Source organism: Mustela putorius, unplaced genomic scaffold (genome assembly GCF_011764305.1).
Source record: "Mustela putorius furo isolate JIRA1106 unplaced genomic scaffold, ASM1176430v1.1 tig00000196_pilon_pilon_pilon, whole genome shotgun sequence".
Lineage (NCBI taxonomy): Eukaryota > Metazoa > Chordata > Mammalia > Carnivora > Mustelidae > Mustela > Mustela putorius.
Genome location: NW_025421310.1, coordinates 410,718 through 438,383, shown reverse-complemented (window position 1 = coordinate 438,383; position 27,666 = coordinate 410,718). Strand labels below are relative to the sequence as shown.

At 52.8% G+C, this 27,666-nt stretch overlaps 2 protein-coding genes across 6 annotated transcripts in view; one reads left to right on the top strand and one right to left on the bottom strand.

Annotated features, from left to right (window-relative positions):
* Positions 1-15,533: 15,533 nt before the first annotated feature.
* Positions 15,534-26,829, top strand: CAPN12 (calpain 12). Its single transcript, XM_045077251.1, has 19 exons — positions 15,534-15,770; positions 16,263-16,436; positions 16,616-16,749; positions 17,923-18,091; positions 18,846-18,920; positions 18,990-19,075; positions 19,156-19,230; positions 19,829-19,992; positions 20,073-20,305; positions 20,687-20,698; positions 20,844-21,230; positions 21,311-21,370; positions 21,848-21,905; positions 22,200-22,282; positions 22,383-22,445; positions 23,089-23,167; positions 25,463-25,579; positions 25,675-25,733; positions 25,818-26,829. Exons 1-19 carry the CDS (start codon positions 15,534-15,536, stop codon positions 25,842-25,844), a joined length of 2,292 nt encoding a protein of 763 aa, XP_044933186.1. The 3' UTR covers positions 25,845-26,829.
* Positions 26,300-27,666, bottom strand: part of ACTN4 (actinin alpha 4) — a 69,163-nt gene continuing 67,796 nt past the window's right edge. For all 5 annotated transcript variants that reach the window (XM_045076777.1, XM_045076778.1, XM_045076773.1 and 2 more), the window contains one exon: positions 26,300-27,605. In XM_045076777.1, coding sequence (XP_044932712.1) covers positions 27,447-27,605 — 159 coding nt within the window. In that variant the 3' untranslated portion in view covers positions 26,300-27,446. The remainder of the gene's footprint in view (positions 27,606-27,666) is intronic.

Sequence of the window (27,666 nt, the reverse complement as noted above, 5' to 3'; positions counted from 1 at the left end):
ACATCGATACTTAGTTGATCATAGGTGCATGTATTTATTTCTGGACCTTCAATGCTGTTCCATTTACCTATGTCTACCCTCATCCCAATATCACCATCTTGATCACTGTGATTTTGAAATCAGAACTTTGAGTCCTTTAACCTTTTTTCTTTTTCAAAATTGTTTTGTATATTTTTCCAAATAACCTTTAGAATTACCTTGTCAGTTTCTCTCTTTTTTTTAAATAAGATTTTATTTATTTATTTGACAGAGAGAGATCACAAATAGGCAGAGAGCCAGGCAGAGAAGAGAGAGAGGAGGAAGCAGGCTCCCTGCCAAGCAGAGAGTTCAATGCGGGACTCAATCCCAGGACCCTGAGATCATGACCTGAGCTGAAGGCAGAGGTTTAACCCACTGAGCCACCCAGGCACCCACCTTGTCAGTTTCTTAAAAAAAAAAAAAAATCAGCTGTGATTTTAATAGGTATTATATTGAAATGGTAGATTAATGTGGGAAATATTGCCATCTTAATATTAAGTCTTCGAATCCATGAACGTGGGATATCTTCCCATTTACTGAGATCTTTAATTTCTTTCAACAATGGTTTGTAGATTTCAGTGTACAACAGTGCCTGTATCCATTTTATTGCTTCTCTGAGTCTCTATTTATTTTGTGTTTATTTCTCCCCCTATTTTGTTTTATTTAAAAATTTCATGGGGGGCACCTGGGTGGCTCAGTTGGTTGAGCGACTGCCTTCAGCTCAGGTCATGATCCTGGACTTCCAGGATCAAGTCCCGCATCCGGCTCCCAGCTCCACGGGGAGTCTGCTTCTCCCTCTGACCTTCTCCTCTCTCATGCCCTCTCTCACTCATTCTCTCTCAAATAAATTAATAAAATCTTTTTAAAAAATTGCATGGGGTGCCTGGGTGGCTCAGTAGTTAAGCGTCTGCCTTCAGTTCGGGTAATGACCCCAGGGTCCTGGGATCAAGCCCTGCATCAGGCTCCCTGCTTGGTGGGAAACCTGCTTCTCCCTCTCCCTCTCCCCCTATGTGTGTTCCCTCTCTTGCTGTGTCTCTCCCTGTCAAATAAATAAAATGAATAAAATGTTAAAAAAAAAAAAACTTGGGGCGCCTGGGTGGCTCAGTGGGTTAATTAAGCCTCTGCCTTCAGCTCAGGTCATGATCTTAAGGTCCTGGGATCAAGCCCCACATTGGGCTCTCTGCTCAGCAGGGAGTCTGCTTCCCCCCCCTCTCTCTGCCTGCCTCTCTGCCTACTTGTGATCTCTGTCTGTCAAATAAATAAATAAAATCTTAAAAAAAAAAAGTTACATGTATTTAGTTTACTGCTTCATGCTTTCTTATTTAATAAAATAACTTAAGTTTATTAATGTATCTCTTATTATAATATATTCTGAAAATAGTGTTTTAATTAATATGCATTGTTTTTGTAGATAGTCTAATTATATCTCTCTTCACCTATGGAAGTTATGAGTGTTTATTAAATTTCTGAATTTAATCATATTTCTGCTTTTCTAATTTTTGCTAATTTCTAATTCTATTGGAACCACTATACATGTTACATCTCCTTTATAACTTATTACAATGTCTAATATTTCCAGAATGATAGTGAGGGTAGCCATATTGTCTTATCCTGATTGTAGTTGGAATTTATCTATTGTTTAACAAATCCCTATAGAATGCTTGTTCTTTTTTTCTTTTTAAAAATATTTTATTTAATTATTTGAGAGAGAGAAAACACAAGCAGGGGGGAGGTGCAGGCACAGGGAGAAGCAGACTCCCCACTGAGCAGGGAGCTGACACAGCACTCGTTTCCAGAACCCTGGGATAATGACCTGAGCTGAAGGCAGATGCCTAACAGATTGAGCTACCCAGGCACCCCCCCCTTTTTTCCCTTTTTTAAGGTAATCTCTGCACTGAACTTGGGCCTCAAACTCATGACCCTGAGATCAAGAGACATATAGTCCACTGACTGAGCCAGCCAGGCACCCTAGCTTATTATTGTTTTTTAATATTTAATTATTTTTTAGAGAGAGTGAGCACAGGCAAGCGGGGAAGGGACAGAGGGAGAGGGAAAGAGAGAATCTTGAGCAGACTCCACACTGAGCACGGAGCCTGGAGCCGACGTGAGGCTCAATCTATCAACCCTGAGATCTTGACCCAAGTGGAAACTAACATTCAACCACTTAAAGGATTGAGCCACCCAGGCACCTCTGCTTCTTATTTTTAAAATTGAGTTTTTGCAAATGTTTGATCGATGCTTGAAAAAATATATATATAGCTCTTAAATCAACCTTATTAATTATATTATTCAAAATCTCCATTTTCTTTTCAGCAAAGTAAAAGAAAAACATTTTGCTTGCCAAGATGGATTGCAAGGGAGTCCAAATTTTAGAAGGACTGGCTTGCCAAATGAAATATACAACACGTATTTAAAAGAAAGCAAACACAGGATTGTCAAGTTCAAAGTCACTATATTCATCATCGTGGGAGGAAAAAAATAGTCATCTAACAGGCGTGTTATAACCTCAAAAATTGTGTCATTATCTTTATTTATATATTTTTTCTTTTAAATTTATTTAACAGACAGAGATCACAAGTAGGCAGAGAGGCAGGTAGAGAGAGAGTGGGAAGCAGGCTCCCCGCTGAGCAGAGAGCCCGATGTGGGGCTCAATCCCAGGACCCTGAGATCATGACCTGAGCCGAAGGCAGAGGCCCAACCCTCTGAGCCACCCAGGCGCCCCACTTTATTTATATTTTTAAGTTTTATTTATTTAAGTAATCTCTACACCTAAAGTGTAGAGTCATGACCCCGAGATCAGGAATCACTTAGTCCCCCAACTGAGCCAGCCGGGTGCCCCTGTGTCATTATCTTTAGATAGAAGCATTGCAGAAGTCAACAAAGTTGTGAAATAATAAAGTCTTTTTCTTTTTAAGATTTATTTATTTATTTTAGAGAGAGAGAGAAAGTGCAATCAGAGTGGACGGGCGGAAGGAGAAGAAGAGGGAGAGAAGCAGCCTCCCCACTGAGCCAGAGCCCCACTTGGGCTCTATCTCCTGACCCTGAGATCATGACCTCAGTGGAAATCAGGAGTTGGAGGCTTAACCAACTGAGCCAGCCAGGAGCCCCAGTGAAGTCATTTTTATTAGAAGCCAGTAACTTACAAGGAACTTCTGGATTTTTTGCATGTATTTTATATTATCATTATTATTATTATTATTTTAAAGCTATAGTCTTTTTCAAGATTTTATTTACTTTGAGGACCAGAACTAGATAGAGTGGTCTTCGGTCCTGGTTTTTTAAAATTGAAGTGTAGTTGACATAGAGCATCATAGTAGTTTCAACGGCTTCAGTCATTCGGTATCTGCATACATTGTGAAATGATCATCACAATAAGTCTAGTTAACATCCATCACCATAGAGTGTCATAGTATTCTTTCTTTTGATGTGAACTTTTATTTATTTTTATTTTTTATTTTTATATTTTATTTATTCATTTGAGAGAAAGAGAGAGAACAAGCAGGGGGAGAGGGAGAAGCACACTCCCCACTGAGTGGGGAGCCTGACATGGGGCTCCATCCCAGGACCCGGGATCATGACCTGAGCCAAAGGCAACACTTAACGATTGAGCCACCCAGGCGCCCCTTGATGAGAACTTCTAAGATTTACTTTCTTTCCTTTTTTTTTTTTTTTTTTGAGATTTATTTATTTATTTTAGAGAGAGAGGGAGCAGATGGAGGGACAGAGGGAAGGAGAAGAGAGAGAGGGAATCTCAAGCAAACTCCTTGTGGAGTAGAGAGCCCGATGTGGGACTCGATCCTAGGACCCATGAGATCACCCACGAACAAAATCAAGAGTTGGACACTTAACCAACTGAGCCACCCAGGCATCCCTAAGATTTACTTTCTTAAGAACTTACAAATATTGGGGCGCCTGGGTTGCTCAGTGGGTTAAAACCTCTGCCTTTGGCTCAGGTCATGATCCCAGGGTCCTGGGATTGAGCCCCGCATCAGACTCTCTGCTCAGTAGAGAGCCTGCTTCCCTTCCTCTCTCTCTGCCAGCCTCTCTGCCTACTTGAGATCTCTGTCAAATGAATAAATAAAATCTTTAAAACAAACAAACAAAAAAAACAAGTCCTGGTTGCCTGGGTGGCTCAGTGGGTTAGGCCACTGCCTTCGGCTCAGGTCATGATCCCAGGGTTCTGAGATTGAGGCCTACATCGGGCTCTCTGCTCAGTGGGGAGCCTGCTTCCTCCTCTCTCTCTGCCTGCCTCTCTGCCTACTTGTGATCTCTCGTTCTGTCAAATAAATAAATAAAATCTTTTAAAAAAAGAACTTAAAAATATTTACTAAAGTATCATTCACTACAGTCACTATGCTGTACATTACACGCCCAGGACTTACTTATTGTACAAATGGGAGTTTGTACATTTTGACCCCCTTCATCCACTTTGCCCACCTCAGGCAACGATTAATCTGTTCTCTATGAGCTTGTGTTATTTTTATTTTTTTTAAGATTTTATTTATTTATCTGACAGACAGAGATCACAAGCAGGCAGAGAGGCAGACAGAGCGAGAGGGGGAAGCAGGCTCCCTGCTGAGCAGAGAGCCCGACGTGGGGCTCGATCCCAGGACCCTGGGATCATGACCTGAGCCGAAGGCAGAGGCTTAACCCACTGAGCCACCCAGACACCCCGAGCTTGTGTTTTTAAACCTTTTTTCTTGTTCAAAGATTTTATTTATTTGAGAGAGAGAGAGAGAACACAAGTTGGGTGAAGAGCAGAGGGAGAAGCAGACTCCCCACTGCGTAGGGAGCACAATGCAGGGCTTGGTCCCAGAACTCTTGCATCGTGACCAGGATGAACATGGAGGTACAGATATTTTTTTGAGTTAATGTTTTCATTATATTTTTTAAAAAATATTTTATTTACTGGGGTGGGATAAATCTTAAAATTATTTAATTATTTTAATTATTTATTGAGGGATAAAATCTTAAAAAATAAAAATAAAAATAATTTTATGTATTTATTTATTTGCGATCAAGAGAATGTGCATGAGGGGCGCCTGGGTGGCTCAGTGGGTTAAAGCCTCTGCCTTCGGCTCGGGTCATGATCCCGGGATCCTGGGATCGAGCCCCACGTCAGGCTCTCTGCTCAGTGGGAAGCCTGCTTCCTCCTCTCTCTCTCTGCCTGCCTCTCTGCCTACTTGTGATCTCCGTCTGTCAAATAAATAAATAAAATCTTTAAAAAAAAAGAGAGAGAGAATGTGCATGAGCCAGGGCAGGAGCAGAGGAAGAGAGAGAAGCAGATACTGCACCGAGCAGGGAGCCCGACTTGGGGCTGGACCCCAGGACCCCAGAATCATGACCTGAACTGAAGGCAGACACTTAATGGACTGAGCCACTAGGTGCCCCACTCTCTTTGGATAAATACCCAGAGGTGGAATTGTTGGATCAATGGGATTTCCATGTTTAATTTTTTGAGGAACCTCCATACTGTTTTCCACAGCGACTGCACAGTCTGCATTCCCCCAGACAGTGCACGAGAGTTTCTTTTCTCCACATTCTCACCAACACCTGCTGTTTCTTCTGTTGTTGATTTTAGCCCTTCTGGCAGGTGCGAGGTGACATCTCATTGTGCTTTTGATTTACATCCTGATGAGGCGTGATAGTGAGCATCTTTTTTTTTTAATTAATTAATTTATTTATTTATTTTGATAGTGAGCATCTTTTCAGGTGTCCGTTGGCCTTCTGTATGCCTTCTTTGGAAAAATGTCTATTCAGGTCCTGTGTCCATTTTTAAAATCAGATTGTTTTTTTTTTTGGAGAATGTTTTACTTATTTTTTAAAAAGATTTTATTTATTTATTTGACACAGAGAGACAGAGATCACAAGTAGGCAGAGAGGCAGGAAGAGAGAGAGGAGGAAGCAGGCTCCCTCCAGCAGAGAGTCTGATGCGGGGCTCGATCCAAGGACCCTGAGATCATCACCTGAGCCGAAGGCAGAGGCTTAACCCACTGAGCCAGCCAGGTGCCCCTAAAAACATTTTATTTTTAAGTAATCTCTATACCCAGCCTGGGGCTCAAGCCCAGGACCCCAGGATCAAGAACCGCTCCCTCTGCCGACTGAGCCAGCCAGGCACCCCGCTTTTTCTTTATTTGAAGTATAGTTGACACACAGATTTTTTAAGCCCATACTTGAACCTGTGGTTACTTAATTAATGGTGTCAAGAATTAAATGTTATCTGTTACTTCTCCCTAGGTCATACTAGGGAGGTGATATAGTTATTTTTTCTTCCCAGTAACTCCTTCCAGTTGTTGTTGATACCATTTCGGGTCTTATGATTATTGTTTATTACTATTCTTTGCCTCTCCTTTCACAGTTTTTGGCCTCTGTGAAGCCATCAAAGCAGCATGGAAAGGACAAAGACCAGCCCGATCTATAACCAAGGCAATCGTTTTACTATTTGCTCTGATTTGGAAATAATCACAAACCCATGGAGAAATTCCCTGAACGGGCCCCCTCGGTGGACCGAGCTAAGAAATGCTTGGCCTTGGGCTGCGGCGTCTTGCAGCTGTGTCTCTCCCTGGATGTGCCTCTGTCACAGAGAACAGCCTCACCTAATGTCACGGCCCTTTCCAGGGCATAGCCCATGCCAGTGACCACAGGGTAACTGGAATCCAAAGCCTTGACCACCTTGCTTCCCCTGGGGACCATGCTGGGCCTCCACCCCAGCTCCAAATCCCCTCATAGCATTGTCTGAGGCTTGTCGCAGTCAAGTTGTGTGAATCTTTTCCTGCAGCCCAATTCTGCCCCCTTCACTTCCCTTTGGCGGCGTCAGCTGAGGCCAATCAGCAGTGTCCCTTCTGCACACAGCCCTTAGTCTCTGAGGTCCGTTTCTAAGGACCTCAACCTCAGACACACAATGATACAAATATGTGAAGCATTTGGTACACTCCAGAGACCCCTCAGGCAGCCTAAGCTGGAAGGCACATTCCAGAACAGTCAGCCAGCATCTGATGAAAAGCCAACTATAAGAGCTTCAACTAGTTACCTCTGATACACATGAGAGACTTCATTCATTAGCATGATGAATGTTAGAAATGGGTTTTTGGGGGGCCCGGGTGGCTTAGTTGGTTAAGTGTGTTAGCCAACTCTGGATCTCAGCTCAGGTCTTGATCTCAGGGTTGTGAGTTCAAGCCCCATGTTGGACATAGAGTTTACTTAAAAAAAAATATTGGGGTGCCTGGGTGGCTCAGTCGGTTAAGCATTCAGGTCTTGGTTTGGGCTCAGGACATGATCTTAGGGTTGTGAGATGGGCCCCAAGTGGGCTCTGCAGTCAGCGGGGAGACTGATGGGAGATTCTCTTTCCCTCTCCCAACTTCCCCCCACTCCCCAGCTCGAGCGCATGCACATGCTCTCTCGCTCTCTCTCTATTTTTAAAAAAATATTTATTTATTTGATAGAGAAATCACAAATAGGCATAGAAGTAGGCAGAGAGAGAGGGGAAAGTAGGCTCCTGCTGAGCAGAGAGCCCGATGTGGGGCTCAATCCCAGGACCCTGAGATCATGATCTGAGCTGAAGGCAGAGGCTTTAACCCACTGAGCCACCCAGGTACCCCCCCTCTTTAAAATAAATAAATATTTTAAAAAATTAGCATAACATGTGTTAAAAATGGGCTGTTATTGGTGAAACTGGTGACCAGCAATGTTGGCTAAAATATTTCGGTTGCTTCTCACCCTCGTTTGAACAGTGCTTAGCTGTCTAGTGAACCTGCATGGCCCAACTTCAGGAATGGCGCCCAAGGCATGAGTTCTGAAGGATCCTGTGATCAGTCCAGAACTCCAGAAGGACCTGATTGCCTGACACCAGCTTGCAGGCTAATTGAAGAGGGTCCTCGAAGATGTAGTCAGGTGCACCTCACATGACCCTTTCATAAAAGGTGAGTTCAGGGCTTAGAAGGATGTAGCTGGCTGGGACTTCGCCAAACCTACAAGACAGGTTGGGAGGCCATCTCGTCCTGCCTGCTCTGAGTCATCATCGGCTCTGCCTCTAGCAAGCCTGTGCTGGGCAAGTCTCAGCTCTGTTTCCCTTGATGTGGACATCGTTTTCCAGCACATTCGCCTCTGGGTGCTAACTGACGTAACCCCAGTATCATGTTCAGATATCAGTTCTTTGGGGGAGATATCAGCAGCTGCCAAGAACTAGAGGGAGGGCCTTCCCTTCAACCTCACTACTCAGTAATCTGTTACAACAAAAGCTCTCAAAAGCAATTCTGACAGATATAAGGATATTTAAAAAAAAAAAAAAAAGCCATGCTCTAAAAACTGGTGAATAAAAGGAAAGAATCAAGGAAGGATCCTGTCTCTCCATTATTTTTTTTTTAAGATTTTATTTATTTATTTGACAGAGAGACACAGCCAGAGAGGGAACACAAGCAGGGGGAGTGGGAGAGGGAGACGGTTTCCCGCCGAGCAGGGAGCCCATGCGGGGCTCTATCCCAGGACCCTGGGATCATGACCTGAGCCTAAGGCAGGGGCTTAACCCACTGAGCCACCCAGGTGTCCTTATTTTTAATTTTTTTCAAAGATTTTATTTATTTATTTGAGAGAGAGGGACAGCACACTAGAGAGGGTGAACAGGAGCTGGGGGGAGGAGCAGAGGGAGAGGGGCAGAAGGAGAGGGAGAGGGAGAAGCAGGCTTCCACTGAGCAGGGAGCCCAGCTCGACTAGGGGCTTGATCCCAGGATCCCAGCACCACGACCTGAGCTGGAGGCAATGGGTTAAGACTGAGCCATCCAGGCAGTCCCTGTCTCTCTTTCATGAACTGTACCTTAGCAGATAAGGGAAAGCGTCCCTTTATAACCTATTCCAGCTACCACAGGAAAATGAAATGACAGAAGTAGAATGTCACCATTTTGCAATCTCCATCTGGTGTCAGCTCTCGTAGGCAGCAAGCACCTGCTTCTTAGCATCATGAATGCAGAGACGACCAGATGGAAAAGCCAAACACCTCCTAGGGTGTCACTTGCCAAAAAACGGAGCCTGCAACTGATAAGCATCTAGGTTTCATGCCCAGTTACAGGGAGTACAGGAGACAGAGGCACAGGGGAAATGCCACTGGGGGTATATCAGCCACCCGGACCTTGGCAAAGTCTCCCGGACAGTCGAGGTGGTCAGCCAAAAATAGTAAGGAAAAAAAGAGCTGAAAGAAGGAACTTTTAGATTAAAAGAGGTTTAAGAAACATGTCAACCAATGGCAGTAAATCCATCTTATTTGGGTCCTGACTCAAACTACTAACAATTTTATGACATTCAGGAAACAGTTAGAAATATGCATACATAGAGAGGTCCAGCCAATTTATTACCAGTCCTAGTTATTTGCTAGTTAAACTCACTACAGAGCAATACCGCGAGTGTATAATTAATTAAATGTTAATTTATGTTGATGATACAAAAAAGGAATGTGCCTACCAACTGGATATTTGGTGACATTAAAGAGTTATTGTAAATTTTCTTTGTGTGACCATGGTATTCTAGTTACGGTGTTCTTTAAGAGTTTTTATCTTTTAGAGTGATGTATTAAAATATTTACTGAGGAAGGGGCACTTGAGTGGCTCAGTCAGTTAAGCATCTGCCTTTGGATCGGGTCATGATCCCCGGGTCCTGGGATGGAACCTCGGGTTGGGTTCCCTGCTCAACCGGGAGCCTGCTTCTCTCTCTCCCTCTGACTCTGGCTCTCAAAAAGAAATAATTCCCGAGGGAATGAAATGAAGTCTGGGATTTGCTTCAAATCTATACAAGAGGGGCGGTGTGGGGGCAGGACATAAGTGAAGCTGGATTTCCACCAGCTAATAATCCCTGAAGCTGGGTGATGGGGACATGGAGTTCATCGTACCATCCTGTCTACTTTTGTTGATGTTTTTGATTTTCCATAACAAAAAGTACTTTTTTAGTGAGTAGTATTACACTGTGGGTACCCTTCTGAGGCTTGCTTTTTCGTGTTTTTTTTTTTTAAGATTTTATTTATTTATTTGACAGACGGAGATCACAAGTAGGCAGACAGGCAGATAGAGACAGAGCAAGGGAAGCAGGCTCCCCTGCTGAGCAGAGAGCCCGAAGTGGGGCTTGGTCCCAGGACCCTGAAATCATGACCTGAGCTGAAGGCAGAGGTTTAACCCACTGAGCCACCCAGATGCCCCTTTTCTTTCTTTTTTAAAGATTTTATTTATTGGTCAAAGAAAGAGAGCACAAGCAAGGGGAGCTGCAGGCAGAGGGAGAAGCAGCTCCCCACCAAGCAAAGAGCCTAATGGGGGATTTGATCCCAGGACCCTGGGATCATGACCTCAGCTGTAGGGAGATGCTTAACAACTGAGCCACCCTGGCACCCCTGAGATTGCTTTTTCATTCCATGGTACGTTTCCAAGATTCATCCATGTTGTAACTGCAGTTCACCCAATATCCACTCCTGTGCAGTCTTCCCTTGTATGAATATAGCATGACTTTTTCACTTTGTTGACAGTGGGTATCTGAGTTGTTTTCATTTTGTTTTGCTCTTTGTTCTTTTTTTTTCTTCTATTACAAACCATCCAGCTATGAACATTTTTGCACATGTCTTCTGGGACAAGTGTACATCCATTTCTTTCTTTTTTTAAGATTTATTTGTTTAGGGGCGCCTGGGTGGCTCAGTGGGTTAAGCCGCTGCCTTCGGCTCAGGTCATGATCTCGGGGTCCTGGGATCGAGTCCCGCATCGGGCTCTCTGCTCAGCAGGGAGCCTGCTTCCCTCTCTCTCTCTCTCTCTCTGCCTGCCTCTCCGTCTACTTGTGATTTCTCTCTGTCAAATAAATAAATAAAATCTTTTAAAAAAATAAAAAAATAATATTTGTTTATTTGAGAGAGAGAGCAAGTGGCGGGAGGGACAAAGAGAGAAAGGAAGGAGAGAATCCCAAGCAGACTCCATGTTGAGCACCGAGCCTGACACAGGGTTCGATCTCATGACCCATTAGATCAGAACTGGAGCCAAAATTGGGTCAAAAGCTTAACTGACTGAGCCTCCCAGGCACCCCCGTGCATTTCTTTAGTATATCCGGAGCTGGGAGTGGAATCGCTGTGCCATGGGTAGACATTTACCAAGGAATGCCAGTTCATCTTCCAAAGCGTACCAAGTTACAACTCTGCCTCTGTTTCTCGCTCCCCGTTCCTGCCGACCCTCGGTATTTTCAGGCTTCTTAACCTTGGTCCTACTGTCGAGGGCGTGGTGGTATTTCAGGTGTTGTTGTTTCTTTCTTTCTTTTTTTATTTATTTGACACAGAGAGAGAGATCACAAGTAGGCTGAGAGGCAGGCAGAGAGAGAGGGAGAAGCAGGCTGTTGGCCAAGCAGAGAGCCCGATGAGGGGATCCCAGGACCCTGAGACCGACTGGAAGGCAGAGGCATAACCCACTGAGCCACCCAAGTGCACCTCAGGTGGTCTTAATTAGGAGCCGGTTTTCATACACTTATTGGACGCTGATTCCGTGATTGCTTTTTCATGTCTTCTGCCTACTTTCTATCGAGTCAGCCGTGGTTTCTTTATCAGAGCTTTTTTTTTTTTTGAAGATTTTATTTATTTATTTGACAGAGATCACAAGTAGGCAGAGAGGCAGGCAGAGGGAGGAGGAAGCAGGCTCCCCGCTGAGCAGAGAGCCTGATGTAGGGCTCGATCCTAGGACCCTGGGATCATGACCTGAGCTAGGGCAGAGGCTTTAACCCACTGAGCCACCCAGGCGCCCTCGGAGCTCTTTATATATTCTGAATACCAATCTTTTGAGAGGCCATATAGTATAACCAGTGAGCCAGACAGTCAAGTTCAAATCCTGATTCTGGAACTGTGAGAGCCCAGGAAAAGCACTCCACTCCTCTGTGCCTCAGCCTTCTCATCTGCTCTTTGTGTCCCCGCCCAGAGAATTCCTATGTTGAAGCCCTAACTCCCGACCCCCCATATGATGGTTTTAAGATAGGGGCCTTTAAGGAGGAGATTAGGTTTGCAAGAGCCCTTGAGGGCGGAACCTCCCCTCCCCCTCAAGATGGGACCTTTAGAAGCAGAGTTAGAGACAGGGGAGCTCGCGTTCGCAGCTGGCTCTCTCCACCTCGGGAAGGCGCAGCACGAAGGAGGCCGCAGCATGAAGGAGGCCGCTGGCCAGCCTGGAAGAGCGCTCCCGCCAGAACCTAACCAGAACCTGACGCCCTGATCTGGGAGTCTCGGGCTCCAGCCCTTCATACATAAGTGTCTGCCCCCATCCGTGGTAATTCCCCCAGCAGCTAGAGCTGACTGATGTCCCTCTCAAGGTTTACCCCAAGATTAGATATTTGTGAAGCGCCAAGCGCGGAGCCTGGTGCAAAATGTTCAGTAAGTAGCAAGCATTTGCTCTGTATTACCTGTGTAAGGTATCTGCTGTCCACAGGAGTGGGGCTTTTCATTTTCATGATAGTGTTTTGTTTTGTTTTGTTTTAAGAGATTTACTTATTTATTAGAGAGAGTGTGCAAGAGCTGGTGAGGCCACTGGGGAGCAGTGGGAGAGGGAGGGAAGCAGACTCCCCGCTGAACCTAAAGCCCACATGGGGCTCCGTCCCACAACCCCGAGATCACGAGCTGAACTGAAATCAAGAGTCTGCCGCTCAGCTAACTGAGCTAACTGAGCTAACTGAGCTAACATGAGGTGCTCCTCATGATAGTGTCTTAGGTAGTTTTGCTTTTTTTTTTTTTTTTTTTTTTTTTTTTTAATGGCTCAGGGGCAGCCTTAACTTGCTGAAGCAGGAACAATCTCTACTCTGCGGATTAGGTGAGGAGGCGTGGCGGGGTGGGGTGGGGGTGGGGGTAGACCCAGAGTAAATTGGCACCTGACTCCTTAACTCCACGACTGTGTGGGATCTCCTACTCCCCAGGAAGCTAATGTCCAGCACATTCCGGCTGGTGCACAGTTGCAGAAATCATGCCAGCTAAATTGGGAAGGTTTCTTTTGGTTGCTAGCGACAAAAAAAGACAACTAAGTGGAAATTGAAACTGGGAAAAAGAGAGGAGGAGAATTTGTTGGCTCCTTTAATGTCAGTCTGGTTTCAAGCGCATCCGGATCGAAGGGTTCTATATGCTCATGGGAATCTTTCTCTCTGCGTGGCCTGGCGCTGCTTCGCTCAGCGGTTCTCTGGCCGGTATCCCGACAATATTGCCAAGGTTCAAGGTTGAGTCTGGCCGCTTCGGGTTTTCATCCCACCAGCCTAGTGGTCCCAGGGAAAGAGAAGCCCTGTCCTGAGTCCCCGGGGATGAACAGGGAAGGGGCGTGGCCAGGAATGTGCTTCTCTGATTGGCTACTTTGGGTCAAACTCTCCGCCCTGGAGCCAGGGGGCGGGGCCATCCCTCCAGGAGACTCAGAGCTTGAGAATAAGGGATCCGTGGATCCCCAAAACATAATGGGGGTGCTGATTCCAGAGGAAGAGGTAGGGGCCGCTGGGCTCACAAAGCAACAGACTTCCACTACGCAGGCATCAGTGCGTTTTTCTTAGGTTCGTCCAGGAAGACAAGCTTATTTGGGACCCTGGGTGTAAGACATGTGGGAAGCGATCAAGAGAACTCTTGTTTGTGGGATGTGACCAGAGCCTGGCGACAAGGCAGGCGTCGGGAAGCTAGGACGAGCAGCAGCCAGCAGGGACCTGCCCACGAAGGCCAAGAAGGGCCGCCGGGTGGCAGTGGAATGATCTGGGATCACAGCGAGTTGTTTCCTGCTCACTGCAAGATGTCAGGCAGGTTTTATTCAATCAATGCCCGGTAGAGGGGAGAGGGCTGTGACCTCAACAGGTGGGAAATGTGTAGAGCAGGGTGGCAGGAGTGGCTGTGGAAATGGCAGCAGCCAGAGGTGATCTGTCACAGTCTGGGGGATGGGCCCCCAGACGTAGTCCCAGCAGCTCATGTTTACTGAGTACCAGTGCTGCTCGGAACATGTCCCACAGATTAACTTGTTCGATTCTCCCAACAACGCGCTGAGGTCAGTCCTGTTACTGCTCCCGCTGTAGAGATGAGGAAACTGAGGTGCAGAGAGCTTAAGTGACTTGCCCAGGACACACTGTGCTAAGTGGCAGAGTCTAGATTTGAACCCTGGCCCTTCAGCTCCTACCCTGGCAGATGCTCCAAACCACTGTCACCTGCCTCACATGACAGGGGTGGAGAGCTGGGGGTGGCCTGGGCACTTCTACAGGAAGACATCTTGTTTTATAACCCCTTTCCGGTGGCCACACAGCTGGGGGCTCAGACATTATCTGTTGATCTGTTTGGAGGGAAGGACACCAGAGGACTAAGTACTGTCCCTTGCCACAGAGGTGACAAGGTTCTGTCCGTGCAGGAGACACACTCCCCACCCCCACCCAGGGAGGATGGAAGTCTGCTGGGATGCAAACTGGTGAGTTTCTGGCCTCTCAGAACCTACTTCTAATGTTTCTTCCAGTGACTCCTTCTTCCTCTGGGGGAAACACTACTCCACTGGACCCCGAGCTTCATGGGGCTAGGGTCGGGGTCACAGTCACTGGTGGGACTGGCTCCCAATCCAAGGCCAGTAAGAGCAGAGTGGATTGTCCATAATCAGCCCTGTGTGGGGCGAGCAGGCTGAGGTCTACTTTGTCAGGGAAGGGGGGAGACAGGGTCCTGGTGGCTCAGAAGGAGTGAACCCCAGGGGCCCCGGGGGACTGAGCAGCTACAGGGCAGAGAAAAGGGTGCAGAGGGAAGGACAGGGAGGCATGGCCAAGACCAAAGGTGCAGGGAGAGACAGACACACAGAAAGACCAAAACACACCACGGGAAGACAAAAGGAGACAAGAGAGATGGACAGAGTTGGAGGCAGAGATAGATACGATGGGAGAGAGAGAAACTGGCAGAGGGGGGCACCTGGGTGGCTCAGTGGGTTAAGCCTCTGTCTTTGGCTCAGGTCACGATCCCAGGATCCTGGGATCGAGCCCCGCATGGGGCTTTCTGCTCAGCAGGGAGCCTGCTTCCCTTCCTCTCTCTCTCTGCCTGCCTCTCTGCCTACTTGTGATCTCTGTCAAATAAATAAATAAAATCTTAAAAAAAAAAAAAAACCGGCAGATGGAGAGACAGGGAGAAATGGAGACGCAGGGTCAGTGTGCCACCCCTCCCTGCCCCCCACACCACCAACCCCGCAGAGGGAGAGGCAGGGGCAAGATGGCAGAAACACACCCCCACACTGACCTCTTTCCAGGCCCTCTCTCAGGGTTGGCCAGTCCTCCCTCAGCTCTGCCCGCCTTCCCTCTTGCTGTGGGCCAAGCCCATTAAGCTTCCACCCTGGCCACAACTGAAGGCCCCACGCCCTGGGGAGGAAACCACCGCAGAGGCGTCCCCTGCTCTGTGGCACCCCAAACCATCAATTAGTATTAACAAGGGCCAGCTCCCCGTGGCCTAAAGACCCCCATTGGGGCTCAGATGGAGGGGAAGCCCCGCCCCTGTGAGTCAGGAGGTTAAAGAGCCTGGGGCCAGGCTCTGAGTGCAGACTGTCCGGATGGCGTGTGGCAGCGGACGGGTCACCATCCAGCTGGTGGACGAAGAGGCAGCGCCCGGAACCAGAGGCCCGAAGCCCTTTCAGGGCCAGAGATTCGAGGCCATCCGAGCAGCCTGCCTGGAGGAGGGGATCCTGTTCCGAGATCCCTACTTCCCTGCTGGCCCTGATGCCCTTGGCTACGATGAGCTGGGGCCAGACTCGGAGAAGGCGAAAGGGGTGGAATGGAAGAGACCCCATGTAATGTGTGGCTGGGGGCTGTGGGGGCTGGGCTCCTGGGTCTGAGGAAGGAGGGGGCTGTGGGGGGGCTGGGCCCCTGGATCTGAGGGAGGAGGGGCTGGGGGCCTGGATGTGAAGAGGAGGGCTGAGAGTTCTGACTGTGGGGTCTGGAGAAGCCCAAGATGCCTGCCCACAGGCTTTACAAGCCTCTCGGGGTTGGAGGTGCTCATTACTCTGGAGCAGTGAGGGCAGGAGGGGACCCAGGCGTTGGACCTCTCAGTCGCTCCTTCTCTCCCTTTCCTGGCTGAGGCCCGGACTCTCCCCATGCCCCCCAGGAGTTTTGCGCTGAGCCCCAGTTCATCTGTGAGGACATGAGCCGAACAGATGTGTGTCAGGGGCGCCTAGGTAAGACCCCAGAACCCATCCTGGGCTCCCAGATCTGGCAGAGGCTGTAGCTGGGCTCCTGTAGCTCGGCGGCCCCTGGGTCCACCCCTCAGACTCTCCTCTCCCCAGGGGAGACCCAGTCTCCCCCTTTCCATCCTTAACCCATCCTCGGCCTTCCTCCCAGGTAACTGCTGGTTTCTTGCGGCTGCTGCCTCCCTCACTCTGTATCCCCGACTCCTGTGCCGGGTGGTCCCCCCTGGACAGGGTTTCCAAGATGACTATGCAGGTGTCTTCCATTTCCAGGTAAAGATCCTTGGTTTGTGCCTCCATATCCCCCATGGGACCACAGATCTCCTAGTTGGCTTGGTTACCTGGGGGCTGTAATTCTCAGACTGGTGCAGTAGGGCTGGGGGTCAGAGGATGGGGTCCAGGCACGGTTGCGAGCTGGGAGCCAAGCCTGCACCCTGCCCTCCTCCCACCAGCTCTGGCAGTTTGGCCGCTGGGTGGATGTTGTGGTGGATGACAGGCTGCCGGTGCGTGAAGGGAAGCTGATGTTTGTGCGCTCGCATCAGAGGAACGAGTTCTGGGCCCCGCTGCTGGAGAAGGCCTATGCCAAGTAAGGACTCTGGAACACCTGCCCAGCTGGCAAGGGAACCCCAGAGACCCCCAGCTTCTGGGATCCTCTAGACACCCTTCCAGGGGTCCTGCACCAAGTCATGGTGCTCAGGACCTTAATGTCACACCATCCCCTGAGGACCTCCCTCCAAATCCTAGACACTTCCTTAGAGGCACGTTCCTAGAGACCCACGATACTCACAGTCCAGGAGCCTGAAATCTCATCTCTCAGGCCCCGGAACCGCTAAACCCAAGATTTACCCCCTTGGGGGCCTGTAATCTCAGAAGCTCTCTCCTGATCCATTGAGAAACCCAAAGCATCTCCCAAAATTTTAAGATTTTATTTTTTTTTAAAGATTTTATTTATTTATTTGACAGAGAGAGATCACAAGTAGGCAGAGAGAGAGAGAGAGGAGGGAGCAGGCTCCCCGCTGAGCAGAGGGCCCGATGCGGGACTCGATCCCAGGACTCCGAGATCATGACCCGAGCCGAAGGCAGCGGCCCAAACCACTGAGCCACCCAGGCACCCGAGAGAGAGAGAGAGAGAGAGAGAGAGAGAGAGAGAGAGAATGAATGAGAATGAGAATGAGAATGAGAATGAGAATGAATGAGAATGAGAGAAAGAAAGAAAAAGAGAGAGAACAAGTCCAGGGCAGGGGAGCACAGAGAAGCAGACTCCCTGCTGAGCAGGAAGACTAACACGGGGCTCCATCCCAGGACCCTGAGCTCATGACCTGAGCCAGAGACAGTCGCTTAACTTACTGAGCCCCCGCCAGGCACCCCACACCTCTCAAATATGACTGTAATCCCTGGAAACTTCGATTTTTGCTTTTCTCCATCCCGAGGCTCTGAAATCCCTGACAAGTGCACAGAGATTACCCCCAAAGCAGGCATCTCCCGGAGACTCAGAGTTTCAGAGATAGCCCCAGGATGCCCAGAATTCTGACGGAGTTCTCCTGTGATCCCCCCAAATGCCCAGTCCTAATGGCCCAGGGACCACAGGCCTGATTTCCAAGGGCTTCCAGAGTGAACCGCAGGCCACCTCAGGAGTCTGCAAATGTCAGGGATAATCCCCAGGCCCCCCATGCCCCGGGCCAGAGGCCCCCAGATCCCAGGGGTGTGTGTGAGATGCTTGTGCAGGCCTCAGACACTCCCCCAACACCTGCTTCCGCAGGCTCCACGGTTCCTATGAGGTGATGCGAGGCGGCCACATGAATGAGGCTTTTGTAGACTTCACAGGCGGCGTGGGCGAGGTGCTCTACCTGAGGCAAGACATCCCAGGGCTCTTCTCTGCCGTACGCCATGCCCTGGCCAAGGAGTCCCTTGTGGGAGCCACCGCCCTGGTGAGAGCCTGACTGGCACCGAGACCCCCACCAGGGCCAGAGCGCAGTCAGGGCTGCAGTGGGGAGGTGGCCTGTGTCCTGTCTGTGTTCATTGTTGGCTAGTACCCCCACCCATCAAACTCGAGCAAGTCAAAGGCGATTTATTTGCTCTCATTAAACAAGCTTCAGGCATAGCTGAATCCAGGTGCTTAGCAGATGTGGAGAATGTGTTTTTTCTATTCCTTGTTCTGGGTTAGCTTCACTCCTGGGCAGGCATTCCCTTCATGGCCACAAAAGGGGCCCCCACAGCTGCAGGGGCCCTCCTACCACCCCTCAGTGGTTTAAAAAAAATGGCAAAGCTTCTTTCTGAGAATTTCAGCAGAAGGCCTAGAATAGATTTCCACAGGCTCGGCTGGAGTCCCGCGTTCATCTGTGACCCAGTCGCATGCTCAATTGTTCACTGAGTTGGTCTAACTCCTTCGCTGCTTCTTTGCTTAATCCTGTGCTCACTGACTGACTCCCTGTCCTTCATGTTTCTCTGCCTCTTTTGGTCCATCTGCCTGTTCTGCGTCTCTGTTCCCTTCATGTATTTTTGTCTTTTCTCCATCTTCCTCTCTCGCCTTCACTCACCAATCCTTTGCCCTTTCGGAGCCCCATGTCTTTCAGTTGGGAGCTTTGGTGGCAGGAGGCTGGGGTGAGGGGAGGTGGGGGCAGAGAAGAGCAGCCACGCTTGTGTCCCCCACCATGACCTCACCGTCCCCTGCCCTCTGCTCAGAGCGATCGGGGTGAGTACCGCACAGAAGATGGGTTGGTGAAGGGACACGCGTACTCCGTCACGGGCACGTACAAGGTGAGTATCCCCCACGAGCGGGCTGCAGGGGGGCCCCAGAACCACCCCCACTGACCATGCTGCCCTCAGGTGACCCTGGGCTTCACCAAGGTGCGGCTGCTGCGGCTCCGGAACCCATGGGGCCGTGTGGAGTGGACTGGGGCCTGGAGCGACAGGTAGGATGGATTTGGGGGAGAGGACCAGGTCGGGGAGCTCAGACCCCCCCCGCCCAGTCCTCACACCCCCATCTCCCCAGCTGCCCGCGCTGGGACGCGCTCCCTGCGGAGTGGCGAGAGGCCCTGCTGGTGAAAAAGGAGGATGGCGAGTTCTGGTGAGTGGTCCAAGGTCCCCGCCCGCCTCTGGACCAGCCCCAGGCCAAAGGGGTGCACGGAGGGGCCAGGCCTGCCTGAAGGGATGGGGGATGGGGTCATAGAAACTGTCCTCGTGGTGGTAACTTTGGGGTTGCGCTCTATTTGGGGGAGTTGATTAGCAGCAATATTAGGGGAACTGGGAGGCGCAGTAATTTTTGGAGGGTTGAAGGGGGTGGGTAATTGGAGGCTTGGTGACATCTGGGACATTTCTGTGTGTTTGGTGCTGCTGAGGGGCTGAAGGATGCTTGTTGGAAGTTGAAAGTCTGAGGGTCTTGATATTTGGGGGCCGAAGACAATTTGACAATAGGTGGGGGGAGTGTGTGGGTCTTGACTATACAGGGGGCATTTCTGGGGACTTGGAGAAATCGTGGGGGGTGGGGCTGGAGGGCGCTGGGATCTGGAGGCCATTTCTGGAGACAGGGTACTATTTGGCAGACAGAGGGGTACTTGGTGATGATTAGAGAACTTGGGGATTGTGACTTGGGGGTCATTCTGGGGTCCTGAGATGTCCGGGAGACTGGAGCCCTGGGGAGGGTCTGACCGCCCACCCCTGTGCAGGATGGAGCTGAAGGACTTCCTCCGCCACTTCAACACCGTCCAGATCTGCTCGCTGAGCCCAGAGGTGCTAGGCCCCAGCCCCGCTGGAGGCGGCTGGCACATCCACATCTTCCAAGGCCGCTGGGTGCGTGGTTTCAACTCTGGCGGGAGCCTTCCTGGCACCGGTGAGGCCTGGGGGACGCCTGGCAGGGGAGGGGGTGGGCTGTGGCAGGCCGGGGTACCCCATTTCTTTCTTTTCTGTTAGAAACCTTCTGGACCAACCCCCAGTTCCGACTGACGCTGCTGGAGCCTGATGAGGAGGAAGATGATGATGAGGAGGGGCCTTGGGGGGGCTGGGGGGCAGCAGGAGCGTGGGGCCCGGCCAGGGGGGGGCGCATCCCCAAGTGCACTGTCCTTCTGTCACTCATCCAGCGTAATCGGCGGCGCCTGAGGGCTCAGGGCCTCACCTACCTCACTGTGGGCTTCCACGTGTTCCAGGTGGGACCCCGGGGCTGGGCGGGAGCAGCGGGGACAGGGAGCCACGGAGGGGGCTGGGAAAGCCCGGGGCGTGGGGCTCAGAGACTGGAGCGAGAGAGCTGGGGGAACTAGGAGGGGGTTCAGGGAGAAACTGAGGTCGGGAGGGCGCAGAGAGCGCGGGGGGTCCGTTAGCAGTGCAGCGGAGAGTCCGAGGCGCTGAGAACCAGGGAGGGGGGCTGCGGAGCAGAGAGGGGCCGTGGGGACACCAATGGGAGGGGGTCCAGCAGGTCGGGGACGGGGGCCAGGGGGAAGGGGAAGAAAAGCAAAGGAGGTGTGGAGGGGGCTCTGAAGGGTGGCCGCCACCGCCGTGGGCCCTCACCCTCTTGCTCTTGCTTCTTCCAGATCCCAGAGGAGGTGGGTCTCCGTGGGGACCCCGGGCGCAGGTTCACCGGGCGGCGGCTGCCGGGGGGCTCGGCCAGGCGGTGGCGTGGCGGAGTGGGGAGGGCGAGGCCAGGCGGGCGGGCGGGCGGGAGCTGGAGCTCAGCGCCCCTGCCCGCAGCTGCTGGGCCTGTGGGACTCCCCGCGCAGCCGCGAGCTCCTGCCGGGCCTGCTGCGCGCTGACCGCTCGCCCTTCTGCGCCCGCCGCGACGTGAGCCGCCGCTGCCGCCTGCGCCCCGGCCACTACCTGGTGGTGCCCAGCGCCGCCCACGCCGGCGACGAGGCCGACTTCACGCTGCGCGTCTTCTCAGAGCGCCGTCACCGCTGTGTGAGCCGGGGTGTCCCAGACTCGCCCCCTCGGGGTTCCCCTGACCGGAGCCCCAGGACCTCGGGACATCCCTCCTCCCCAAGGGGATTGGCCCGGGGACCTACCCCCGACTCCCCGACTCCCCTTGTCATTGGCAGGGAGATTGATGACGTCATCAGCGCCGACCTGCAGGCCCTCATGGTGCGGGGCTGCCAGAGTGGGGGGGGGGGGGGGGCGGGTAGAGGTCTGCTCCGCCCTCACTGAACTCCCCCTGCCCACAGGTCCCGTACATGCCTCTGGAACTGGGGCTAGAGCAGCTGTTTCAGGAATTGGCAGGAGAGGTGAGGGGGCCGGGCCAGGGCTAATAGGGGTTCACCCTTCCTCTGGGGGCCCCTTCCTTATCCTGGGGGGGGGGTGTCTCATTTTGCTTTAGTTTCTCTCTGTGCTTAAATCTCCTCTTTACTCTCAAAATGCTCACTGCTCATCCCTGCCTCAGGGCCTTTGCTCTCTCTGTGCCTCTGCCTGGACTGCCTTCTCCTTGTCCCCTGCCCTGGCTATGGCCTCGTCTTTCTCCTGTGGGATTTCCTGGAATCTCTGGGATTCTCCCCCAGGATGGTCAGCTGCATGCTGGCTGTGGACTCCCATAGCCCAGTGCTTCCCCCCTGCAGCCCTGACTGCTCTGGGGACAGGTGTCTCTCTCCCCCTGGAGCATGAGTACTGTCTCTGCTGTGTCCCCAGCACCGCCCAGCAGGCTAAAGGGGCTGTGTCAAATGGCTGCCTGAGTGAGTAGCCTCACCACTGGCTTTCTCCTTGACCAGGAGGAAGCACTCAGCGCCTCTCAGCTCCAGACCTTATTAAGTATTGCCCTGGAGCCTGGTGAGTTGCAGATGGGGGCGGACCCCACGGAGCCCCCTAGGTGTGTCAATCCATGATGCCGTGGGGAGTCAGGCCACGGGAGCCCTGCACTCAGCCTGACAGTGTCTTCCCACAACATGTGGATCCTGTGGCAGGACTCAGGGCCAAGGCCATGGCCACCCATAAGACCTCCCTTTCTCTAAGGGAGGCAGGGAGTGTAGCTGCCATGAGGGGACTTGGAACCCCCTTGCCTGGACTCAGATCCCAGTGACGGTTAACACGCAGAAAGTACTGGGGTTTTTCTGTTTCCTGTAGCCAGGGCCCATGCCCGGACCTCCGGCCGGACCTCTGCCGAGATTGGGCTCAGGACCTGTGAGCAGCTGCTGTGCTGTTTTGGGGTATACGAAGGGGACAGTGTCTGGGTAGGGAGGGTGGGGATGTTGGGGCCTCTGTCCCCCTCCTGGGGATATGGATTTTAACCAGCTGCCTCCTCCCCAGAACGGACAGAGCCTCACCCTGCATCACTTCCAGCAGCTCTGGGGCCATCTCCTGGAGTGGCAGGTAAGGTCGGAAGTTTTGGTGGTGGGGGGGCACCTCCTCCAGGAAGGTGAAGCACTGTTACTAGTCAGGACATAGGTGCTCTGCTAACTAGCAGGATCCCAGGGGAGAACGTGGGCCGCATCCACCTTGAGGGACAGCTTGGAGGGATCTGGCTGGGAAGCCCTTGCTACATCTGCCCTTCTGTGGTCCCTTTGGGGCACTAAATAGCTTGGGGATGGAAAGCACAGGTTCTGGTCTGGGGTTGAAGTCCTAGCTCCCGGCTCAGCCCTTCTCTGGGTGTGTGAACTCAGGCAAGTCACCTCCCCTCTGAGAGGCCTTTGCTAGTGGGAGGCATTCATTCCCACTGCCCTGGGTCCTGGGGAGGAGGAAAGGGTCCAAGCCTTCCTGTACTGGTGAGCAGTAAGCTGCTGTTTGCTGAGCCCTCACGAAGCCCCTTGTGGGTAGAATCTCAGCTTGTCCTCATGACCCTATTCTAGCTGTTACTACTATTCGCATTTTAGAGACTGTGAGGTGGGCTCAAAGAGGCAGAGCTGCTTGCCCAGGGCACCAAGCCAGGAAGAAAGGGAGCTGGGGTGGGAACCAAGGCTGACTGGCCTCCTAGGGAGGGCCAGGAGTTGGGACTGACCTATAGCTCCTGACTCAGGCCACATTTGACAAGTTCGATGAGGATGCCTCTGGAACCATGAACTCCTATGAACTGAGGCTGGCACTGAATGCGGCAGGTATGGCAGGGGCAGGGGTGGGGGTGGGGTAGCATGTCTGGGGACAGGCTGTGCTCCCCCTCCGATGCTCTGTGCTCTGCTCACCCATCGCCAGTCTCGAAGCCCACGTAGTTTGTTACCAGCTCTTGCCAGGGCCAGGGGCAGGGGTGGTGGTGGTGGTGCAGGCACACAGCTCCTGACTGTGCGCAGAGGGCCCGGAGGGCCCCGGGAAGGGTTTCAGAAAGGAGGTAGGACAGTCCCCTCCGTCTGTGTGGCACAAAATCCTCCCAGGGGGCGGAGCCAGGGAGCAAAGCTTTTCCTGGGCTCCCTAGCAAGTTGAGTCCATGCATGGAGGGGCTGGGACTGGAAGGGGCTCCCAGTCCCCCAGCCCCGATCCCAGGGCTCCTCCGACAAGGGGAGGTGGGAGGCTGCCACCTGGCGGGAGGCTGCTGCCTTGCTGTTCCCCAGTCTGAGAGGCAGGAGGCCCAGAGGGAGCGAGAATGTTGGGAGGTGTGGCACACGGGCAGACACGGAGTCCCGGGTGCACAGCAGCAGAGGCAAGAGGGTGAGGGCTGATGGAAAGCTGGCACCACTTGTCGGGGTTACTGGGCACCTGGTGCACATTCTTGGCATTCTTCCAGGCAGGAGACTGAGGAAATGCTCTTAGAGTGGGGTGGGGTCCTGGCGGTACAGACAGACAAGCAGAATGTCTGGGTCAGATGGTCAACTATGGAGGAAAGAGAAGGGGGGTGGCGGGGGAGGGGCTTGTGGCCAGAGGCACAGTTCTCAGGGAAGGACCCAGGTACTGTTTGAGCAGACCTGACAGAAGGGGACTGAGTCTAGGGGACATGGTGGCAGGTGTAGTCTTGAGAGAAGGAACAGCTAGTACAAAGGCCCTGAGGTGAGAGCATGAGCCCCACTGGAACAGCTTCGGGGTGCCAGGTCTTGGAAATGAGGCTAGGGTGGCTGGCGGACGGAGGGTGGTCACAGATGAGAGATCAGTGGAGGGAGGCAGTAAAGCCCCATGAGGTCTCGTGAGCATCTAGGGTCTTTAAAACAAATTTTTTTCTTTAATATGTATGAGAGGGAGGAGGGTGAGGCAGGTCCAGCGTCAGGGTGTGAGGAGGGCCAGAGGACAGGGACACACTGTGTAAGGGGGAGGACCAGGGAGTAGACCAGCAGGAAGCAAGCTCCAGAGCCCTGGATGTGGGGGACAGATCAGTGCGGGGGACTGGCAAAGATGACCTGCCGCCCCTCAGCCATGCTCTGCACCACCAGCCTCCCCCAAACCCCTGCTCTGCTCCTGGCTGTGCCGGCTGAGGCTGGGGGGCCAGAGATCCCGCCCTTCCCTCCCTTGACCTCCAAGGACAGTGACCGCTCAGAGACATCAGGGCGGGCATTGGGGCTGCAGGTGAAGAGTGGGGGCGCTCCCTGCTTGGAGGCTTCCCGGAGGGGCCAGGGTGAGAGGAGTAGCAGTGCTCTGAGCAGAAGGAACATCGTGTGCAAGGGAGGCAAGATGGAGCACAAGGTCCAAGTGCAGGAGTTGGAGGAGGGGTGGGTGAGGTGTGGTCTGCGCAAGCTGCGCAGGCCGGCAGCCCGCTAAGGACAATGAGGACAATGGGGCTCGTGGGGAGGGGTAGCCAGGAATCACAGTCACCAGGACCTACTAAACTAGGTGAGGGATTTCCTGGGTACGGGAGGATCCCAGCCAGGAGCCCGCACCGGGGGCGCTGAGAGTGGTCAGAAAAGCTGCGTCTGAGGCGGCAGCTGAGGGCTTCTGGGCCCGACTCGGGATGGAGGGCCTGGGAGGTCATGCGGCTAAGGCCGGGCTCCCCCGGCCCCCAGCAGCTAGAACAAGGCACAGACGGGACAAAGACCTAACAGTGAATGCGGGCACAGAACAGGGCACAGGTTGGTTTGAGGCAGCAGCGGAAGCCAGGACCTTGTCCTCAGAACCGCGGATCTGGACACAGGGTCGGGGGTGCTATCCTGCAGCCAGACTCCTGCAGGGCCTCGGAGGAGGAGCCGCTGTTTCTGGCTTTTGAAGGCCTGTTGTGATTTCTCTTCAGAGGTGATTTCTCAAGTCCAGAAATGGTCTCTGATGTGAAGGAACGGACTCCATATGGGGCCGACACACAGGTCCGGGGGCCCAGGCCGGGCGCCGTGCAATCCCTCCATCTAATGGCGTCCCGGCCTGGTAGGGTCAGGGCTGTCACGTGCGGAAACGGAGCGTGGAGGCGGAGGCATGGAGGGAGCTGCCCAAGGGGGGGGGGGTGGACAGACCCCCTGGAGGGGCTCATAGGCCGCTTGCCCTAGGCTTCCACCTCAACAACCAGCTGACCCAGGCCCTCACGAGCCGCTACCGGGACAGTCGTCTGCGCGTGGACTTCGAGCGCTTCGTGTCCTGTGCGGCCCAGCTCACCTGCATCTTTCGTGAGTGCTGCCTGTGGGGGACGGTGGGGTGGGATGGACGGACTCCCACGCGCCTCGGTGGGGTGGGGGTCGCTCAACCCGCCCGCTCTGTGCAGGCCACTGCAGCCGGCACCTGGATGGAGGCGAGGGGGTCGTCTGCCTGACCCGCAGACAGGTGAGCTGGGGCTGGGGGGCTCGGGGGGCCAGGCAGGAGTCCCGGGAGAGCCCTGCCTCAAGCCAGGGGTCTTCTCTCCCCCAGTGGATAGAGGTGGCCACCTTCTCGTAGGATCTCCGCACGGAACCCCTGCGGCTCGAGGCGAAGCGCTGCCAGGAGCCCGTTCTCCTTGTCCAGCCTGGACTGGGCTTTGTTCAACAGGGTGGGGGTCTAAGCCACACCAAACCCTCTACCTGGGTCTGCTGCTCTGCTGCCCCTGGAGCCGGCGGGGGCGGGGGGGCAAGGTCTGGCCCCACCACTCGGCCAGGCAGCTCCCTGCCTCCGTGCTCTGCCCTCCTCACCTATAAGCAGGGACAGTCCCAGCCCTTTTCTGGTGCAGGCCACACTAGTTAGCACTGGAGACAGCGCCTGACCTCAAGCAGGTGCCCCGTGGCACTGAGGTTTACACACTTGGGGGAGACAGGGATCTCCCTTGCTCAGCCTTGCTCTGGGAAGAGGTTCTCCTGTGGCTCTCCTAAGAAGCGGAGAACAGAGGAGAGAGAAAGAGAACACGGTAGGAATCCTTCTTAAAAATATTACATGTTTTATTATCCTGTCCCCAGAGGGTGGTTTATCCAGAAACCGAGAAAAAAATAATCAAATCAGAATAAACTCAAAAAAGGGGGGAAGGGAGCAAAACCCATCAACTAACAGGCAGCCAGGCCGGCAGCCCACCCTCCACCTCAGGAGGGTCCCAGAGACCCATGCCCAACGACAGACAACAGAGAAAATTCAGTGAGGGGCTGGGGGAGGGCAGCAAATCAGCTATGTCTTCATTATGAGAGCAAGAGGCGGCGAAGATATGTTGCTAGGTGAATATATATTTATATAATAAATCCGTAAGTTAATAAAGTAAATAGTAATTCTCTGAAAGTTTTTAATTCCTTTTTTTATAGGTTTTTTTTTTTTTTTTTGGTGGATTTTTTGTTGTTTTGTGGTTTTTTTGTTTTGTTTTGTTTTTTGGTCCTTAAAAAATCGGAAACACAGGTCCGGACAAAGCAAGGTGGGGGACCGGCTGGGGCTGAGAGGCTGGTCTGCCAACCCTACTCCTGTTGCAGAAAAGGGGAGGTGCGGAGTTGCACCCCCTCATCTCCTGGCAACTGCAAGTTGGGAAGAAGGGAGGGGGCGGGGTCCTCTTTCCATGTCAGGCAGCTGTGTCGCCCTCTGCTGGGCCCCCTGTAGGGCCCAACGCAGGCCGGGCGGTTCCTGGACAAGGCACATAGGGCTTTGGCCTGGATGTGGGAGGCCTTGAAGGGACCTCGTGGGGAGCAGGGAAGGGGCGGGCAAAAGAGGGACAAGGTGTGGAGGGCATTCCTAGGGCCTGGAGGTGACCTGTTTCGCTGTGGGAATCCACTGTCTCCTCCACATAGTTATAAAACAAAACAACACGTCTTATACATTTACCAGACCAGAAGCGTGGACCCCAAAGGTCTCCCTCACCCCCATCCAGGGGGAGGGGGCCGACTGACGGAGAGAGGGGAGAGCCTGCCCCAGCCCCTCCCTGCCCACCCCCCACCCCCAGAGAAGACTGACAGAGCGCTTTGCATAGATACAGAGTCAGAAAAACAGGACCTGGGAGGCCCCCACAGCGGGTAGAAGGGCCGAGGGCTCCCCCAGCCCCTCCTGGAGGCTGTGAGGACGGGGGTTCGGTCAGGGTCTCTCCAGCAGGGAGCCTCACAGGTCACTCTCGCCATATAGCGCTGTCGAGAAGGACTTGTAGTCGAGGGCACCAGGCACGGCGTCAGGGCCCTGGTAGGGCGCCATGCGAGCGATGCAGTACTCGGCCTGGTCCGGGGGCAGCTCTCTCCGCAGCTCCTCAGCCGTGATGAAGTTCTGGGGGTGGCAGGGTGTGACTGTGGGCCACCCCCACCCGCCCAGTCCTGGTTGCCAGGGC